Below are 20,894 nucleotides of genomic sequence, written 5' to 3' on the forward strand. Positions count from 1 at the left end.
GAATCCCATGAATTCCAATTTTACTCTATTAAACTTGATGCTTGAAGAAGATGAATGGGCTCGACAAAGAGATGACAATGATCGTAGATTATTAATGCAAAAGTTAGTTTGTATTAATATATTTTTATTATTAATGTTGATTTTGATTTTTAAGTTATTTTTTAAGTTATTTTTAATTTTTTTAGTTATTTTATTTTACTAAAAAAATTTAGGGAGATCTGGCTGTTGGATAATCCAACGATCAAGATCAGCCCCAACGGTCCTGTTGGGGAGCCTTCAGTCACCCTTAATGTTAGGGGCGACTGAAGCTATCGACTGGGGCTCCGCCCACTGCCACTGTAGGGTTGAATTTATAGCCTACGCACGGCCCGCGTTGGAGTTGCTCTTAATACAACTAGTATTTAGCAACCAAAAAAGGTCCTCTGCCTACGTGCCTTTTACATCCGCTTTGTGGAGAATCCAAATGCATTTGTGTCTTTTTGGGCTTGCCCACTGCCCCCAAAGGAATTTCCTCCATGATGTGAATTAAATTTTGATAAAACGATGGTGAAGTATAATTACTAACACGAACATATTACATGAATTTTTGCAGAATTTTATAGGCATTACATCCACGGTTTACGTGGGCAAGTTCTAGCCCTTATTTCTTACATTCTTAAAACACAAAACGGAAACAGAAACTTTTACAGAAACTTAAAATGATTGCACAGGGAAATGTGAAAATGAACACAACCATATACATATGTGTGTATTATAAATATTGAGCCACCATAGCAATTATAGACTTTGAAGCCATTCTTGACCCTTTAAACCTGCAAGATTTACAAACAGGTGAAAGAATAGAAGGAGTCCGATACTTATCTTCTCCACCCATCATTGGCATTGCTACACCAACCTTGACAGGACTAACATAATCAGGTTGATAAGTCTTACCTAGAACTCCTTCGACCGAGTCCGATAATTTCATAAACTTGAATTGAGTTTCAAGATGAGCAAAAGCATCATCAGATGGTATTTGATATTTATGGACACGGTTTTCTTCCGCTCCAATCGGTGTTACTTTCACATCCATCTCTACTAATCCGGTTACGGTTACTCTTACACTATTCGTGTCATCAGTTCTTTCCACTATAACTTCTCTAGCTCCGTCGCGGATTCTCCATTCTGCTTCTCCGTCCACAGGTACTTCAACTGTCTCTCCATCCCATCGGACGATAAGAGAGTCAACATTGTCGTTCCATTTCGATACTTTTTTGGCAGCTAGAACAAGATTGTGATTGTCAAACATTATTGAAAGAGCTTGAACCCAAGTGAAGTCACGAGTTCTTCCTTGTGGTCTTGTTCCTATGAAGTGACCGTTGATATGGAGTTCATCGTCGGACACAAGGGCAAAGTCACCTCCTGTAGCTCCATGGAAGTAGAACATCACACCATCACCACCAACGAAACGAGGATCGTAACAGATGGAGCCAAATCCTTCACATTTCGCTCTCCTAACTGCATACAACAGAACATATTGTAAGGATTGTAAGATGAGTGTAAGGATGATATCAAATTCATGTAGATCGTGGTTTGCCCAACAACAATTTATACTTCACGTTTCTCGATAAAAATATACTCGTTAGATTAAAAACACCTCATGTGAAGGTGGTTACGAATAATCCCACATAGACAAAGAAGTAACATGACCATGCATATAATCAATGACAGCTTTAATGAGTTAAGAAGTCCACAATCTTAATAGGAAAATGATAAAGGACCATACTCGTGCACTCCCTATACACCTCATTGCGTGGCTAATAAGACAAGGGGTACTTTATCTTTTCACATTGTGAAAAAGACAAAAAATGCCCCTTGTCCTATTAGAGTAAGTGCATCAGAGAGTGCACGGGGGAATCCCCATATCAGCTACCATTTTTTTTTTATTTGCTGAAAAATATCCGATCTTAATAACATATCATCAATAAACAAAAAAAATCACTATATGTGAGATTTAAAACCGCGATTTGTAAAAAAAAAAAGTACCAATAGAAACTTAAGTTAAAATAGTGAGAAATCTTACATCTGCAAGTGGTTTCACACCTATTACAGTCAACGTAGCATCCCTTGACCTTCTTGTTCTTCTTAGGCTTCCTCTCTGGGCACTCAGCAGGGCAAACTAGAGACTGGCCGGGACATCGCGTTTCATCCCCACAAACATTTTGTTCTCTTGAAGGTGGCACCTCAACAGGTGGATATGGTACCACGACCGGCGGCTTTGGTTCCTTAACGGGCGGTTTTGGCTCCACGACTGGTGGTTTTGTTGGATATGGTATCACAACGGGTGGTTCTTTCCCCTCCTTTCCGTTGCCTTTTCCGTTATCGTTTCCCTTTCCATTGTCTTTACCCTTATCGTCATTTCCGTTACCATTACCGTTGTTACCGTTGCCATTGTTACCATTGCCGTTGTTACCATTACCATTGTTACCGTTGCCATTGTTACCATTGCCGTTGTTGCTGTTCCCTGTTCCCTTGTCATCACCATGAACCATGGTAGCTTCCATAGAGATGAAAACAACAAGAAAGACCACTAGAAAACATGTTATCTTTCTACCCATCTTTAGCTAGATAGTAGATAACTCTTAAGTTCTTGTAAATATTCTCTCTACCATAAGATGAAATGTCTTTGGTGGTTAGGGATGGAAGATATGAATAAGTTAATGGAGGTATTTATATTTGTAGAGAGATGAAGAGGAATGAATGTGCATGGAGTTCGGCCAAATTTATGTCCTTTATCTTCTCCCCATGCATAAACAAATCATCTCATGAGCTGACTACAGCTTTGGATCTTTATTTTACTATTCTATTATTCTAGTTTAAGGGTTTGACCATAAAGGGTTTACTTGAAATCTTTCAATAAATTAGATAGGTAGAACATTAACTTAGAGTTAAAGGTCACCAATTTAAAGTTTGACATTAATATTTGAAATTTAGTCGAAAAATAAATATTAGACAGATAAAAGAAAATTTACCTCTTAACTCAATATTCAATATCTTTTTACGTTTGTATTGCAAACCTGTACAAATTTTACTAGGTAGTTGAAGGCTAGAAAAAAAATGGTCGGATCATTGAAGGAGATCACTCAATATCAAGGGGAGAGTAGAAAACCTAGAGGCGGTCGACAATAACGAGTATTCTTGCCTTCACTTGCTTGAATAGACATGCATCATTTTTATGTGAAAAACAAAATTTGAGCAATATCTTTTTTATTAGACGGCCATGGCTGGTAGATAACTTGCTTAAGTTATGAACGCACTATAGTGGATGTAAATGTACTTAAAGCTTCTTTCGTTTCGTATAAATAGATAAATAATAAAAGAAACCACATTGTACATATATTAAAGCAAGCAAATTGTGTCTTGCTTCATTAGGTTAAATTAACAAATCACATGGGAGGAATAATAAATTACAAGTGGATAATTAAATATATTACCTCAAGGTTGGGAATATAAATGGTGAGTCAATAGGATGCTATGTTTTTAAGAGAATGTTGAGCAAAAAAAAAAATCTATACTTAATTTTGATAATCATCTTAGTTTGATGATAGGACAAAAAACCGACTAATGTTCACTTAAACCTCTATGGATTAGTAAGAGCCACGTCATTTCGCCAGAAAAAATGGAGGCAACTACTGGCGAATGTTGATGTATATATGCTGACACCCATTGGAGCAACTCTTTATGTTGTATGTTAAGTCGCAATTGAGTTTCTAATTCATATGTGACAAAATAGAGATATTTCAATTTCTATGACCAATGTAAATCTTTATAGTTGTTTTGTTTTCTTACCTATCATGATAATTTTTGTAACAAAATATTTAGTTATGTTGAAGATATATGAGTTGGACATAATTACCACCACATCATCTTAGATATCAAAATGAGATTTTTCATTGGAGAAAGTTTACAAGAAAATCCTCTAAGTAAGTCCAAGATACTACGGAAACGTGCATAAATTGTACCACTACCATTCTGAATAATAACAAAACAATGTATAGTTTAAATAAAATCTTTGCCAAAAATCAACGATTCTTGTTTGGAATGGTAAGACGTAGTCTTCCACTTTAGAAGTCAAGCGTTCGAGACACACTAAACAATTAAAAAAAAAAACCATATTTGCCAACGTAATTATGTTGAAAAAGTTAACGGTCATACATTTAGTATTGTACTAGAAAATCAATTTCTTTTTGTACAATAAAGTATTAACAACACTATGGGAACCGATTTTGGTTTTAGTTTTTTTTTGTTGTTGTTGAGAGCTATTTTGATCTTAATTGGAAAATATGTCTTTAGGCTTGTATTTCCATCACAAGAGAGATTGGTGAAGTGGACTCATCAGATTCATCGTATCCCAAAAATTAAATTTTATTTATCGAAGGCCTAATTCAACTTTGGCCCCCCAAAATGTGACAAATCGATCATTTTGGCCCTTCAAACGCGACCAACAAACTACGTTGGACTCCTTGGTTAGTTAGTTAGTTAATTAACAGTTATGATTGAAGAAAGTTATCTGAATGTGTTTCATTTTTTCAATTTATTTCTCTTTCAAGATAGTGGAAGGGGTCGACTCCAACAAATAATTTTCTTCCTTCAACCCTCTAGCACAAAGTTAACTTTGTTGGACTAATTAGTTTAATTGTCCTTCTCGAAGACACAATTCGATAATGATTCCGCTGGACAAATTATATAATCAAGTAAGTAGATTAACAAGTAATAGTTTTATGACCGAGTCGAGTATTGGATACTCTCTCCTTAAGACGTTATTCGTCCCGCAATGGTGCTAAGTCGGGTTGTATATACGAATCGTCTCCCGGGATAAAACAATCTTACCTTCTTGAAGCGCAGCACTTCGTTCTTCAGGAAACTTCGAACCAAATAAGTAGAGAACTCTCTTAACTTCTTAGACTTCTAATGCAAACTCTAAACTCAGAAAACTTTTCTATATTTCTAACATGAAATCTGAACTATGTATATATAGATGATGGTGACTATATGGAGAGACATAATCCTAGGGATGTGCCTCTCCTAATTTTAATTCAACCAAGGCAATTGTTCAACCAAGGCAATGGTTCAATCAAGGCAATGGTTCAAATTGCCAACAATCCCCCACATGAATTAAAATCTATTCTATATGAAGACTATGCAAACTGACATGCATACAGACTAAGAGAGTTCATATGGAAGTTGTTGCATCAGGAGAGGTGGCTTTTGGCTTTGAACCTTCCTTAGTGTATGACTACCGAACATACTAATTGATTAGTGAACATGATGTCTTGAACTATTCAATTTTCGCAGTAAGTCGATACAATAGCCAACACACAACTTCTTCCGTACATATTTGATTCTTTGGTTGTGTCCTTTTCGGCCCTGGACAGCTCCTGGATTCATGAGTGCTTTAGAGAATTCCGCCTTAAGACATTCTCATAGAACCGACATCAGTTCTACACTCACATAGGTGATGTCCTATGAAGAGTACCCTGACATACCCCACTTGTTTACACAAGAATATAGGCATCATTAAAAGCATCGCTTATCCTATCACCTGACAAGCAACACTGATACTCAGGAATGGGTAAGAGAATGACTCTTTCAGTGTTACTAGCAAGTATTTCACATTTATGTTGTCCCTTTTGAACCTAGATCTTGGGATCTCCAGTCAACTAGGTTGGTTTTCTATTGCGATCTACTCATTTACTTTAGGCTTTAAGCCCATTCCCCTTGATAACTTGTACATTTGCTCTTTCGATAACCCCTTTGTAAACGGATCCGCTAGGTTATCCTTTGATTTTATATAATCAATTGTTATAATTCCACTTGAGAGCAAATGTTTAACGGTATTATGTCTTCGGCGTCTGTGTCGAGATTTTCCGTTATACATTAAATTATGTGCCTTGCTAATTGCCGATTTACTATCGCAATGTATTTTAATAGCAGACACCGGTTTTGGCCAAATTGGAATATCCTCTAGAAAATTACGAAGCCATTCAGCTTCTTCTCCAGCTTTGTCTAAAGCAATAAACTCTGACTCCATGGTTGATCTTGCTATGCAAGTTTGTTTTGAGGACTTCCATGAAACTGATGCACCACCTATAGTAAAAACATAACCGCTTGTGGATTTAGAATCGTTTGTATCTGAAATCCAATTTGCATCAGTATACCCTTCAAGAACTGTAAAGTATTTGGTAAAATGTAACCCATACTCCTTAGTATATCTTAAATATCTAAGAACTCTTATCAGAGCACTCCAATGATTTCTATTTGGATTGCTCGTAAACCTACTCAATTTACTTACTGAGTATGCAATATCAGGTCGTGTACAATTCATTAGATACATCAAACTACCAATTATCCGAGAATATTCTAATTGGTTATTACTATGACCCGTATTTTTAGTTAGATGTAGACTAAGGTCTACTGGAGTTTAAACAACTTGATTATCATTTTTGTTGAACTTCTCTAAAATTTTCTCAATATAATGTAGTGATTGAGATAAAACTATTCCATTAGAAGTTCGACAGATCTTAATTCCAAGAATTAAGTCTGCTTGACTTAAATCTTTCATATCAAATACTTTTGATAACATTTTCTTCGTAGATTTGATCATATCTAAATTACTACCCATTATTAACATGTCGTCTACATACAGACATAGAATTATAACTCCGTTGGTAGTAGATTTAGTGTAGACACATTTGTCACACTCATTAATACGAAAACCATTTGACATCATGGCTTTGTCGAATTTTTCATGCCACTGTTTTGGTGCTTGCTTTAGCCCATACAATGATCTTACTAATTTACAAACTTTCTTTTTTTGACCGGGTACTATAAACCCTTCTGGTTGTTTCATATAAATTTCTTCTTCTAATTCACCGTTCAAGAAAGATGTTTTAACATCCATTGATGTATCTCTAAATTATATAGAGCTGCTATAGCAATTAGCACCCGAAGTGATGTGATTCTCGTAACAGGAGAATACGTATCAAAATAGTCTAATCCTTCTTTTTGTTTAAATCCTTTTGCGACAAGTCTTGCTTTGTACTTGTCTATAGAACCATCCGTTTTTAATTTTCTCTTAAAAATCCATTTATAACCCAATGGTTTACATCCTGGTGGAAGATCTACTAACTCCCATGTATGATTCTGAAGGATGGACTCAATTTCGCTATTTACGGTCTCTTTCCAAAATTGAGATTCAGGAGAAGACATTGCTTCTTTGTATGTTTGTGGTTCTTGTTCTAACAAATATGTGAGGAAATCAGGACTGTATGTTTTGGCAATTTTTTGTCTCTTGCTTCTTTGGGGTTCCTCTTTATTTCCTTCTGATTGTGGTTCTTGAACCACATCCTCTATATCATCTTTGTTTGTATTTTCATCGTTACTAATATTCTCAAATTTCCTCTTTTGAGAATTTTTCTCATCGTCTAATTTACATGGAAATATGTCCTCAAAAAATGTAGCAATTCTTGATTTGATTACCGTATTAACATGTAAGTCTTGAATTTCAGATTTATGTATAAGAAATCGGTATGCACTACTATTATGTGCATATCCTATGAAAATACAATCTATAGTTTTTGGGTCCAATTTTGACCTTCTTTGGTGTAGGAATCACCACTTTTGCTAAACACCCCCACACTTTGAGGTATTTATAAGAAGGTTTTTTTTCCTTTCCATAACTCATAAGGAGTTTTGTCCCTTTTCTTATGAGGCAATTTATTCAAAATATAGTTTGCTGAAAGCAAAGCTTCCCCCCCACAAATTTTAGGGTAATCCTGAACTTATAAGTAATGCGTTCATCATTTCTTTTAAAGTTCGGTTTTTTCTTTCAGCGACTCCATTTTGCTGAGGCGAATAAGGAGCCGTTGTTTGATGGATAATACCCCTTTCGGCACAAATATCAGCAAATGTTGATTCATATTCACCACCTCTATCACTTCGTAAAGTTTTGATCTTTTTATCGAGTTGATTCTCAACTTCACTCTTATATATTTTAAATTTTTCTACGGCTTCTTCTTTACTTCTTAATAAGTAAACATGACAATATCTGGTACTATCATCTATAAATGTGATGAAGTATTTTTTTTCCCACCTCTTGTCTGAACCGTTTTTAAGTCACATATATCATTATGTATTAGTTCTAACGGTTCTGCGTCTCTTTCAACTGAACGGAAAGACGACCTAGTCATTTTAGAATTTGTGATTGGGATTTAAGTCGAATTTAGGTTTAAGGTCCATGTTAATTAATCTTCTTAAAGAATCGTAATTAACATGTCCTAACCTCTCATGCCACTTAATACAAAAATCAACAATATAAGCGAAATTGTTAATTTTATTAATCTTAGGAATAACAGTCATTACATTCATCTTGAATAGACCTTCACTTAAATACCCCTTTCCCACGTACATCCCATCTTTAGTAAGAATAAAATTATCAGATTCAAATACAAGCTTAAAGCCATTCTTACTTAATAAAGAACCAGAAACTAAATTCTGTCGGATGTCGGGTACATGAAGCACATTTTTCAGAGTTACTTCCTTGCCAGATGTGAATTTCAGAATGACTGTACCGTTGCCTTCAACCTTTGAAGTTGTTGAATTTCCCATAAATAAAGGTGCCGCATTTTCTATCATTTTATAAGATGAGAATGCTCCTTTATCTGAACAAATGTGACGAGTAGCACCAGTGTCTACCCACCATTCCCTTAGATTATTTACCAAGTTTGCTTCAGAAATGACAGCACATAAATTGATCACCTTAACATCACTAGACATGTTGTCAATCACTTTGCCTTTTGTCTTTTTATTCTTGAAAATTTGCTTCCGAGTTTTGGAGCGACAATTTTTGACATGATGTCCTTTCTTGTTACACGTATAACAAGTCCCTGAACTTCTTAGGGTTCCCTTGATATTTTTCTTTTCCTCCACTAAACTTCTCAGGATTTTCTCCATGAGTTGGAGGGACAGAAATGTTGTTTCCAATATCACTTCCCATTTGTCTATTAAATACACAATTTATAGACTAATAAGAATTATGAATGATAATAGATCTTTCTTGGTGTTAGACCTTCTTAATGATAAATTCTAAAATTCAAACTTGAAATTACAGAACCAATGAAACATAACAAACTCTAGCATAAATCTAAATCAAATCTACATAGTATTTAACTCATACTCCAGAACATATCATAAATAGGTTTGATATGCAAAGTGATATTTCTATTAAATCTCGTTAATATAATATAAATCACTATGATAATACTATTTCAACTAAAATATAAGCAGACAACTATAACTATATACGTCACAATAGTGAACAATTGTTTTGGTTCATAAGAGTGCCTCTCCAAACAATATGCAATTGCGTCACAATAGTCACCAATTGTTTTGGTTCAGAGACTAATAAATTATTAGTTTATGCCAATTAACTAACTAAGAGATTCAATTATATTGGTTCTAAGACTAACAATTCAACCAACCAACAATCGATATTACTAGAGAATTAAAGATGACAGAGAATGCATACAATTCTCATGCAAGGATAAATAAGTGAAAATGTTAACAAACCCCTTTCTCTATTTTTTCCTTAACGGAGGCAAACAAAAAGACAGACAGAGATTTCGATTATTTATCTACTACTATTTTATTAGTTTTATCGAGTTCATAAATTGAAAATCAATTGATAATACCACTTGGTATAAGTGGGCAGATTTATCTAATATGATATACTGAAGAGTCACAAAGAAGTGAACTAAAGTTCCTTTTCATGCAATAGTCACCCACGTTCAATAGCCAGTGCCATCTCGATTTAAGTTCTCTAACAGTGATGAACAGATGATAATTGTACCCAATTTATGTATTCTTATTTGTGGAGGCTAATTAATTGAACCTATGGTGAGGGTTGAACTTACAGGATGGGTTAGAATTTATTAGAACACACAATTCGATCAAATAAACAGTAACTTAGAACAAATAATATTTATAGTACCACTTAAAAACAATAACTTAGATCAAATCAAAGAAATTTGACAAGCGAAATCCTACACACGGAATAACGTCTTAAGATTGTTGGACTAATTAGTTTAATTGTCCTTCTCGAATACACAATTTGATAATGATTCCGCTCGACAAATTATATAATCAAGTAAGTAAATTAACAAGTAATAGTTTTACGACCGAGTCGAGTATTGGATACTCTCTCCTTAAGACGTTATTCATCCCGCAATGGTACTAAGTCGGGTTGTATATACGAATCGTCTCCCGGGATAAAACAGTCTTACCTTCTTGAAGCGCAACACTTCGTTCTTCAAGAAACTTCGAACCAAATAAGTAGAGAACTCTCTTAACTTCTTAGACTTCTAATGCAAACTCTAAACTCAGAAAACTAATTGATTTTTCTATATTTCTAACATGAAATCTGAACTATGTATATATAGATGATGGTGACTACATGGAGAGACATAATCCTAGGGATGTGTCTCTCCTAATTTTAATTATGTTGACTACAGTTGAGTGTCGAAAATGTAAAAAAGAACTACGTTTAAAAAAAAAAACGCACCTTAAGTGTGACCCAGGAGTTTCAACAGAAAAGAATAACCCAGGCGTAAATTTCCCGAACCCATCGGCTGGGTACAGGATTGCTTCCTCTAGTATAGGGTGCCCAGAGGGGAGGTAAATTTTATTTTTGTTTTTTGGTGAAGACTAAATTGTTAAGCCCAGAACCCAGGTTTCTTTCTCTCCTAATTCATCAAACAACCGTGATAGACTTCCAGGCCGAGTGACGTGTCGGGAAGAGATTTAGAGAGAGAAAGTTTCTTACTTTGCAGAGTTTCTAAGGTTAGCTCATAGTCAAATTCCAACCATAACAAACCTAAACCCGAACTTCTCTACTATCTACTATCTGAGTATCCTTGTTTAACTTCTGCAGGAACAAAGAAGAAGCTTTTTTCATTGCTTCCGAGATTTTGAAAAAATTATGCACGACAACAACGGGTATTATAATTGTATGAAAACAACCCACATACTTGAAGAGACTTCGTGGCCTTATTGAGGAACTAAAGCGAAAAGTAAACATGGAGAAAAGGTTAGGCCTTCGGCAGGTTTTACATATGTCTCTTTTGTATCATCTTCCTTTTTATCGTATAAGGAGTGATTGGATCTGCCTTGTGCTTTTTATGTAGGAATCCACGTTATTTGACTGGAAAAGATCAGAACGAGAAGAGGTAGAAAGAAGTGGTCGAACTCTTGAAGTTGATTAACAAATAGTTAAAAATTTGAGTAAAAACCTTGTTTGAAGTCTTGAAGATCTTCTTCATCCACTTATAATTACACTTTTAACAGTAAAAAGCTCATCGTTTAGATACGGTAAAGGCATCCCTCCTAACATGGTTTATGTAGAAACTTTGATCAGATTTAAGCAACTGTTATTCATTTGGCTCACCCTTTGTTAAGAACAGAGATTTTAAAGTATTTATCTTAACCAAACAAAGATTTTGGTTATGGGGAGATCCGAAGATAGAGAAGTTACACCAGCCTAATCATCAATTCTGAGTTCGTATTCGTTTTTCATTTAGTCTGACTCGTCCAAGTCAAACTTCAGACGAGTAAGACATCAGGAGGCAGAAAAAGATAATTGACTCGAATCAATGTCTACATAAGATTACTAGTTAGGCGCATCATTAGACTAGCAACATGAAAATGACACTTTTAGTCAGTGAGAAGGTGCTTTTAGTACAGGGAATACTAGAAGAAGTCGAACTAGACTGGACAAAGTGGTATATACATATGGGTGAGTTCTAATCAACCAGGGAAATTACATGTTCACAGAAGAGCTATATTACATGGTCAAAGACCCAACCTATATTGTCAGACGCTCGATAATCTTAGTGCAAATCAACATTAACTTACATAAGTACTCTAGACTTCTGAGTTGCCAACAAAATCTTCCTTAGTTTGTGGCTCTTGTCGGCAAGACATCCAGAACTGGCCAATGAGGTGATCCACACCTGATCTGACCTTACTGGCTCATCATCTTCATTTCTATGCCATGTCTGCTGCACCCGAAAAGGTTGCACACCCAAGAGGAGGTGTCAAGTAGTAATCCGGCAAAGCCGGGATCGATCCAAGGATAGGAAGGTAGTTTGGATATCGAAGGGTCTTATCCCTCGGTCTAGATATTACAAACTAACTTAGACTAAAAAGGAGAAGAACAAAGGTAAACGGGGGTTCTGATCGAAGAGTAACAAAAGAAGAAAGCGAGTAAAACTAAATTAAACTATTAAAGTGAACGGGCGAGAGAGATTCGAGAGAAGAGTTCGGAGGAACAAGAGTCGGGAGACGGTAAGACTCGATTCGGGCAACAAATAAGTGAGAGAGGTGTCAAAGTCCGGGAATCCATAATGATAAACCTACGACTATATGTAGTCCGATTTAATATGTCAAGGTACAATCGATATTCGACTCCTAAAGTAGATGTCTCTAAGTACTACGTATATCCGGAGATCATACTTAGTCAAACAAACGTCTAAATCGGTTAATCCCGAGTCATCGAAAGTGTCGTCTAGTCGCCTAACTATGTGAAGTGCATGACAAGACACATGAAATTATGACTTAGACTGCGATCGATATCGAATACTTCGTTTCGTCTATTAACTATGCGAAGTGCTTGACAAGACACATGAAAATACGATCGAAACGATAATCGAAATAAATGAACATCAATTTATAATCAAAACATCAAATCATATTAAACATAATCACGAATTCATCACATTTCATCTAATATAATCGACACACTAAAGTTAGCTAAACATGATGATTGAATAAGAAATGGAAAGGAAATGATGAGAGAATCCCCCTTTTTCGATGATGGTTCGAGGCTAAGATCGTCGAAAAATATGAGTTTTTTAGTTGCATCCGATCTCCCCTTAGCAATTTTCTGGGTTCCCCATAGCGACCACCATCATCTTCTTCATTTAGAACACAACCTCCATTAAAGCTAACCCTAGCTTTCTCTCTCTAGAAATTTGTAGCCCAAAATCAAATCAAATCACATGGGAAGCTAGCCAAGGACATGAGAAGTAAAACCCCATGGTTTCGGTGAAGGAGTTGAAGGAGATGTCCTTCGACCAAGGTGACAATTCGAACAATTTGTCGGATAGGACAATTGATGTGGAAGATCATCAAGTCCGATTGATTTAGGGATCGTAGAGTTGTAGCTAGAGACCAACTACGATCGTCGAATTACGAAGTAATTCGCGGCTAACTTCGATCGGATCCTACAACGGGTTACACATAAGAGTGTCAAATTGATCTAGGATATGATTAGTGGGAGTGAGATATAATCATGGGAGTGTCCCATAAACATATCTCATAGGCCTAAAAAGGAATTAGGCAAAGATAGTACAAAAAGGCCAAAAACTGGGTTTTTGGGCCTAGGCCGATTCGGGCACTTTTAGGGCTCGGATTGGGCTGATTTTTGGAGGGACGTTTGCTTATGTTATGAATATTAAATCTGCCAATTTTGGCTGGGTTTGGACGTCATCTCCTTAGGGAATTGAGAAAATACCAATAGTTGCTATTTTCGACTATTTCCCTAAATCTTATTCTAAAGGGTGTTTTGGGAAACCTAAAAGGAGGTGGATTCTTATTAGGGTTCTATATAAACACTCTTAGGGCAGAGAATAAGGTGTGAAATTTCTCTCTAAGCTTTCTTACTCTACCACATCAAGTAGAGAGGAGAAAGTGAGCTAATTCCCATTAACTATCTATCTAGTCAAAGAAGAAGGTGTTCTTCTATCCAACCACCATTGGTGTGCTAGCTATACAACAAGGTGGGAGATCAAATTGATTGCTCGTGTCCCAAGTAGAGGAGCTACACTTGAAGCTCTTGGTCTTCTTCAATCAATTCAACTAGTTCGAGGGAAAAGCGATTAAGGTAATCTACTATCTCCAATAGTTTAATTACTAGTTTTGCATGTGATCCTGGGGATACTAGTGTAGACATTAGATGTCTTATTTCCGCTATAAACACTAGTAGAAGGGTGTAAATCCCTTCAGTGGCGTCAGAGCCTCTTGCAATGAACTAGTTTTTGCTAAGAATCGAACTAGTTCATATTAGATATGATTAATAAGTTTGATAAATTGAATTTATAAAAGTATTTTAAAAGTGTTTTAAAATTATTTAAACTCACAATTTGATATTATTGAATGGGATTCAATGAATTTCAAATTGAGAATCAAATTGATGATTAAAAGTGTTTTAAAAGACTCAATTTGATTGAATTTCAAACTAATCTATGCTTGATTAAGTTGATAGTTATGTTTAAAAGGTTTTAAACATAAAGTTTGATTAATTTTGAATTGGATTCAAAGATTTTTCAAATTGATTTCAAAATTGTTATTTGAAAAAGTTTCAAAAACCTAGATTTTGATCCAAAATTGGTTTGATTAAGAGTTGTTTTTAAGTTTTGGAAACTTTTGAAAAACAAAATTTGAAATTTTAGAAGTGTTCTAAAAGGAGTTGTTTTGAGTTTAGGAAACTCCCAAAACAAATTTGGAAAATTTGAAAAGTTTCTAAAAGTTTTGAAAAATTTTAGAAGTGTTCTAAAAGGAATTTCAAAATTCTAGAAAAGTTTTAAATTTGGAAAATAGCAACTTAGAGTTGCATAAGAAAAGAAAAAAAAAAAAAGTGGAAACTTGAAGTTTTAGAAACTTTAAGGTTGCTGTCCTGGTCAGGCCAGGACGCGACCAGGACGCGACCAGGACGCGTCCAAGGCCGCGATCAGGACGCGTCCAAGGCCGCGACCAGGACGCGTCCCACTACTGTGGTCGCGTCTTCCAGACGCGACCAGTAGCTATACCAGGACGCGTCCAGTAGCTACCACCAGACGCGTCTTGGAGACGCGTCTGAGGTTCTGGGTGTCTCGGACTAGTCCGAGACACCTAGTGCTGGTCCGGTCCAGCACCAGACACGTCTAGGACGCGTCTGGTACATGGACTAGCGTCCTGGCTCCGGCCAAGACGAGACCAGGCCTTGATAGGCCTCGGCCAGGACATGCCGGCCCTATGGGCCGTGCTATGTCCGGACCTTGTCCGAGCCCTTTTTGGGCTTGGGCCGGGACTTGTCTAGGACTTGTCCCGGGCTTTTTCGAGGTTTTTCGGACCACGAATAGGGACCATCATTCGAGTGGGAGTTTTTGCCAAATTTTCTTCCGATTCCAACCAAATAATTCCAAAATCAATCCGGGCCATCCAGAAGGCCAAAACGGATTTCTCTTTAAATTGATTTATGAAATCATTAAGAATCGAACCAATATTTTTTCCGAAATTGACCTGGGCTTTCTCGAAACCCAAAACGGAGTTTTTCTTAAAAGTTGATTTTAGAAATCATAAAAGATAAAATCTGAACGCACCATTAGTTGAATTCTTCGAATTTAGACTTAAGGTCCGTAATGTGACATGTGATGTCAACAAAAGTATCTCCCAAGATAATCATGCATATATAATTCTTAGCCTTGATATATTATATGATTGCATGTGATGTGAATGCGGGAAACTAGTATGGCCATAGATTTATTTCTTTATTCTTGTTTTAAGCACGGATGGGTGCATGCTTTGTAATTAATTTTAATTTCAAGTTTATACGATCTGCGAATCGTTAGAGTCTTGTAATTAGAGTTTAGGGTCTATGAGTCCATTGAAGAAACTCGAGGATGAAATCCAAAGGCGAGTGGGAGAAATCAATGGAGGTTCAAAGATGGCGATCTAAGATGAACCAAAAGGCAAAACAAGAAGAAAACCAAAGGAGATTAGATCTTCTAGGTTAGGGGCCATACTAGGATCCATGTCTGCTTGATTTACTTTCTCGCGCGCATTTACTTACTTATTTACGCTTTATGTCGTGGATGTTAGTTAGGCTAAATAGTTCACTATAACAAAAGCCAGACTAGCGTAAAAGTCCCCAAAACGTAATCTTGAGTAATCGCCTATCCAGATTAAGACACTCGTTGCGCCCTTGTTCGAGGAAGGTGGGAGAAAAGTACAAGTCGATTTAATTCGATCATGAGAAAAATCATGAAGAGTCATGAAGAACAAGCATGAAAACTTGTACAAGACGATTAAATTCGACCAAGAGCAACAAACTGCGGCTCCTCGGAAAAGGAAAGGTTAAAGATATGATCTTGTAAACCCACCGCACAAAAGCGAATGTCATTCGCCGGAGAACTCTCAAAGCAAATGAAAGTGTCTCTAAAGGAATATCTCAAAGTAGTTGAGAAAATTCCAAATTGTTGTTCAAAAGCCTTAAAAGGTCAAATCTCAAAGACTCAGAAAATAAAGGTTATTTCTGAAGAGATAAAAGACCTGCGCAGAAACGGAAACTGACTCTAGATTTTGGCTAGAAGCCAAAATCATCGTGGAATCCATATCTCGTCAAGACATGAAGCTTGATAATTTAAGTCAACAGAAGACCTAAATTGGTTTTCCAAAATAGAAAACTGAGAAGGATGGAAACATTCATGTTTCCCGAAACAAGACAAGAAGAATAAGATTCTTCCAATCAAGTTATGTCCACAAGCATGCTTCAGAAATCTATCGACGGATTAAAAGCACGCAAGAGTTAGAATCTTCGATTCAAAAAGGAAATCAAAGAAGTTTGATTCCTGAGGAATGAAGAAAATCTTGAATCACGAGTTTCAAGAAGGTAAGTGGGAGAAACAAACCTTCCGGGTCCGTATGCTGAGTACATACAAAAGATTGAGTACGACATAAGATGTTGTATAACAGTAACGAACTGACTCAATAAAGGACCACACACACAAGGATGAAATGCCATTTTGGGCATCTGAAGATCTATAAGCATTGATCAAAAGGATGATAGGATTAGAGAGACTCAGTACGCTGAGATGCTTGAGATCCGAAACAGAAAATCTAAGACTCGGAAAGTCTAAAAGATTTCGACCCAAAAACTCATGACAGAGGGCGTTGCAAAACTCGGAGTCTGAAAAGACACCGATGAGCTAGCACGCATGAGAGAGACATTTATGTTCGAAAACATAAAGTCAATCATGTTGGACATGATTAGCATTTAAACATCCGAATTCGGATTGGAAAACCGAAACACTACTTAGTACATCCTAGAAGGCTAAAGGATGAAGTAGTACAAAAGTTGAACATGTCATCGTAGCAAACTTCCAGACATGGAAGGAAAGTAGGCTAAAAGTGTTTTAAGCCGGGAACTGTTGCAAATACTACATAAAGAATTAAAAGCCTTAACTCTAGTAAAAGTTACTAGATATTATCAAGGTTGAAGTTAGCAATCTTCAAATTAATTGATAATAAGCAAAGTTTAAAACCGACTACCACGGTAGTCAAACTAAACTGTCACCTAAGACATAGTATGAGATTCATACACAGTCTAAGGCATGAGGTATAATTTTAAACCTCGACAAGTAAAATTGAGTGGGTAAAAGGAGTTTTACGGAAGAGGCTCAGATTTACAACTCTCGTTATCAGAAATAATAAGAGTTATTTCACCAGTCGTCTAAATTTGGTTTAGTATTTAAACGACAGTCCATCGATAATAAAACGTTCCGAATAGGTTTGTCAGATACGTGATCTGATGAATGAAACCCTATTAAGTGAACTTGGAATATTTATTATCGAATTCCCTAGTCCAGGTCATTGCATGGACAACAATGACTCACGAAGACTAGTACGGGAGTCGATGGGATAGCGCAGTTTCATGGGCTATAGGAATGGTATATTCTATTCGACTACGTGGGTGTGTAAAAGGTTTATACACTGGATAACCCTCAAATGAGAAGTACATCACTCGTGATGAACGTCAATACTTCTCATAAAGACAATTGGAGAGATTCCTCAAAATATGAGTGCTCCACTCATCTTATGTAAGGAATGCCCGACTTTGGTTCTGTTAAACGCCGCGCCGTAAAAGGAGGTTATAAAGACGGATACTGGGAAGGACAGGATAGACATGAAGTTAAGTGGGAGCGCAAGAATGGATTGTGTCACCCTAATCACATTAGGTACAAAGTGTCTCAAGGCCACTTGATGAGTAGCAACTGAAAATGCGTGGCCGCGCTCAAACGGATTAAAAGTTAATCGTTTGTCTTTTACAGTTGTACTCGGATATCAAGAAAGTCTGAATGACGTGACGTATCAGATGGGATACTAAATTGACACGGGAATCGAGGCATTGCACTTGTTCTAAGTCCAAGTGGGAGTCTGAAGGAGTTGAAGGAGATGCCCTTCGACCAAGGTGACAATGCGAACAATTTGTCGGATAGGACAATTGATGTGGAAGATCATCAAGTCCGATTGATTTAGGGATCGTAGAGTTGTAGCTAGAGACCAACTACGATCGTCGAATTACGAAGTAATTCGCGGCTAACTTCGATCGGATCCTACAACGGGTTACACATAAGAGTGTCAAATTGATCTAGGATATGATTAGTGGGAGTGAGATATAATCATGGGAGTGTCCCATAAACATATCTCATAGGCCTAAAAAGGAATTAGGCAAAGATAGTACAAAAAGGCCAAAAACAGGGTTTTTGGGCCTAGGCCGATTCGGGCACTTTTAGGGCTCGGATTGGGCTGATTTTTGGAGGGACGTTTCCTTATGTTATGAACATTAAATCTGCCAATTTTGGCTGGGTTTAGACGTCATCTCCTTAGGGAATTGAGAAAATACCAATAGTTGCTATTTTCGACTATTTCCCTAAATCTTATTCTAAAGGGTGTTTTGGGAAACCTAAAAGGAGGTGGATTCTTATTAGGGTTCTATATAAACGCTCTTAGGGCAGAGAATAAGGTGTGGAATTTCTCTCTAAGCTTTCTTACTCTACCACATCAAGTAGAGAGGAGAAAGTGAGCTAATTCTCATGAACTATCTATCTAGTTAAAGAAGAAGGTGTTCTTCTATCCAACCACCATTGGTGTGCTAGCTATACAACAAGGTGGGAGATCAAATTGATTGCTCATGTCCCAAGTAGAGGAGCTACACTTGAAGCTCTTGGTCTTCTTCAATCAATTCAACTAGTTCGAGGGAAAAGCGATTAAGGTAATCTACTATCTCCAATAGTTTAATTACTAGTTTTGCATGTGATCCTGGGGATACTAGTGTAGACATTAGATGTCTTATTTCCGCTATGAACACTAGTAGAAGGGTGTAAATCCCTTCATTCGGATCAAGAAGGTTGCCGGAAAAATCAGAAGATCCGGCCAAGTTTCCGGCCAAAAATGCATAAAATCCGGCCAACACAAGCTTCTCCCGAGCCGGTAGCTGCTGTCCCGAGCATGTCCGACCTGCAGCCGCGTCCCATGAACAGTCCGAGCTACAGCCGCACGTTCCCGAGCTTGGAACATTGGACCCGAGCTGCTGCCGAGTTCCGGACAGCTGCTGTTCCGGCCGTGCTGTGAATCCCGAGCAGCAGCTTCCTTGCGTCCCAAGCTGCTGCTGCCGGCTGGTGCTGTGGATCCCGAGCAGCTCCCATGTAGTCCGTGAAGTGTGCGCGTCCCTTAGCCTCCCGTGCATCCTTCCCGAGCAGCTGCCGGCCAAGGCTAGGCCGGCCCTAGTGTTGGCCGGCCTAGCTTGGCCGGCCACCTTCTTCTTCTCTCCTTTTCTCTCTCTAGCAACTCTTTGAAACCCTAGATCTCCAAGAGCCCTCAAACCCTAGCCTTTTTCTCTCTCTAACTCCCCTTCTTGGTTGTTGATTGATGAATGAAGAAGATGATGAATAGTAGCCTAAACCTCCTAAAACCCTATGTCAAGACTTTGACTTTGACTCAAACTTGGATCCATAAAGAGAGTGCCTCCAAGATTCTTCCTTGTCTTGTTCTTCTTCTTTTCTTTTGTGGGCTTGGACTTGGCTTTGGGCTTTAATTAAAAACCAAGGGAGTGCCTTCATCTTGTCTCTACATTTAGAACCAAAGAGGGGGGTGCCTTCAAGAAAAGACCTTGGCTTCTATCTTTCACATCTTCCCCGTCCGAACTCCGAATTGAATTCCGTTTTCACCGTCGGACTCGTCATTAACTCCTCTTGTCATTTGATTTGTTTGAAGTCTTTTTCTCTCGTTTTCGGCACATGAAATGATAGTGACAATTCGTTCCCTTTATTCCGATTCACATGTTTAACTCCAAAATAGGTACCTAACATTAAAAACACATAAAATATTATTTATAATACTCAAAACGAACTAACTAGGCTTAGTTAGGCTCTCTAAATGTGACATTTTCGTGTCACATCAATGCCCAAAATGCATGAGTTGAATTCACAATATTGAGCTCACCGTGACCAAAGCTTGCTTCTCTGAAAACTGACCATTCCGGCTGTGGGTGTATGTATCTGTCACAGTATTCGAATTTTGGGAATAAAAGCTTTTGGTATATAAAGACGAAAAGGAAACAACCCTCAATCACACTGACTTAAAGTATGTACGCATTTTCATATGCTCAAGAGGAAAACACAGATGCTTCTGTTCATAATGAATTTTACTTGGGGTTCGACTACAAAGCTTCCCGGCCACATACTTTCGTGAGCTGCTTTTTGAAAAACTCCATGGTATAGAACCAAAGGTACCCCAATATATCGTATGTGTTCATATTTCCTTTTGTATAGTTCCACATTTAAAACAACAACTTGTATTTAGAATTGACTTATTATCTGTGTGCTAAGCCTTCTCTGTTACCTCCATCGCCAATAGTAATATGGACAGCTCCACAAGGATTCAAAGTCCCATTGTCGACACGTTTCTGTCATTTCAACAACCAGACGTTATTAAGCCTTAACAGATTGTAGGCATAGGCAAGGAAAATAAGAAATTTGCTCTCA

General features: G+C 37.2%; 1 protein-coding gene across 2 annotated transcripts; it reads right to left on the reverse strand.

The window, feature by feature from the left end:
• Positions 1 to 530: 530 nt before the first annotated feature.
• Positions 531 to 2,743, reverse strand: LOC147558289 (uncharacterized). Of its 2 annotated transcripts, XM_086657476.1 has the most exons (3): positions 2,459 to 2,680; positions 2,063 to 2,350; positions 531 to 1,497 (listed from the first exon to the last, which is right to left on the reverse strand). In XM_086657476.1, exons 1-3 carry the CDS (start codon positions 2,595 to 2,597, stop codon positions 752 to 754), a joined length of 1,173 nt encoding a protein of 390 aa, XP_086513602.1. In that variant the 5' UTR covers positions 2,598 to 2,680; the 3' UTR covers positions 531 to 751. The 2 variants fall into 2 exon arrangements, with proteins under 2 accessions (XP_086513602.1, XP_086513601.1); XM_086657475.1 differs by having other exon boundaries at positions 2,063 to 2,743.
• Positions 2,744 to 20,894: the final 18,151 nt, after the last annotated feature.

The sequence above is a fragment of the Eschscholzia californica genome, unplaced genomic scaffold (assembly GCF_041429995.1).
Source record: "Eschscholzia californica isolate CP2 unplaced genomic scaffold, dmEscCali1.0.p SCAF_2, whole genome shotgun sequence".
In the NCBI taxonomy this organism is placed as follows: Eukaryota; Viridiplantae; Streptophyta; class Magnoliopsida; order Ranunculales; family Papaveraceae; genus Eschscholzia; species Eschscholzia californica.

What these genes read in the sequence shown, in the direction of transcription:
- LOC147558289 (XM_086657475.1), bottom strand. Translation starts at nt 2,597, where the DNA reads ATGGGTAGAAAGATAACATGTTTTCTAGTGGTCTTTCTTGTTGTTTTC. An exon ending in GTGTGAAACCACTTGCAGAT is followed by an intron (nt 1,498 to 2,062) that starts GTAAGATTTCTC and finishes TGTTGTATGCAG; the next exon opens with TTAGGAGAGCGAAATGTGAA.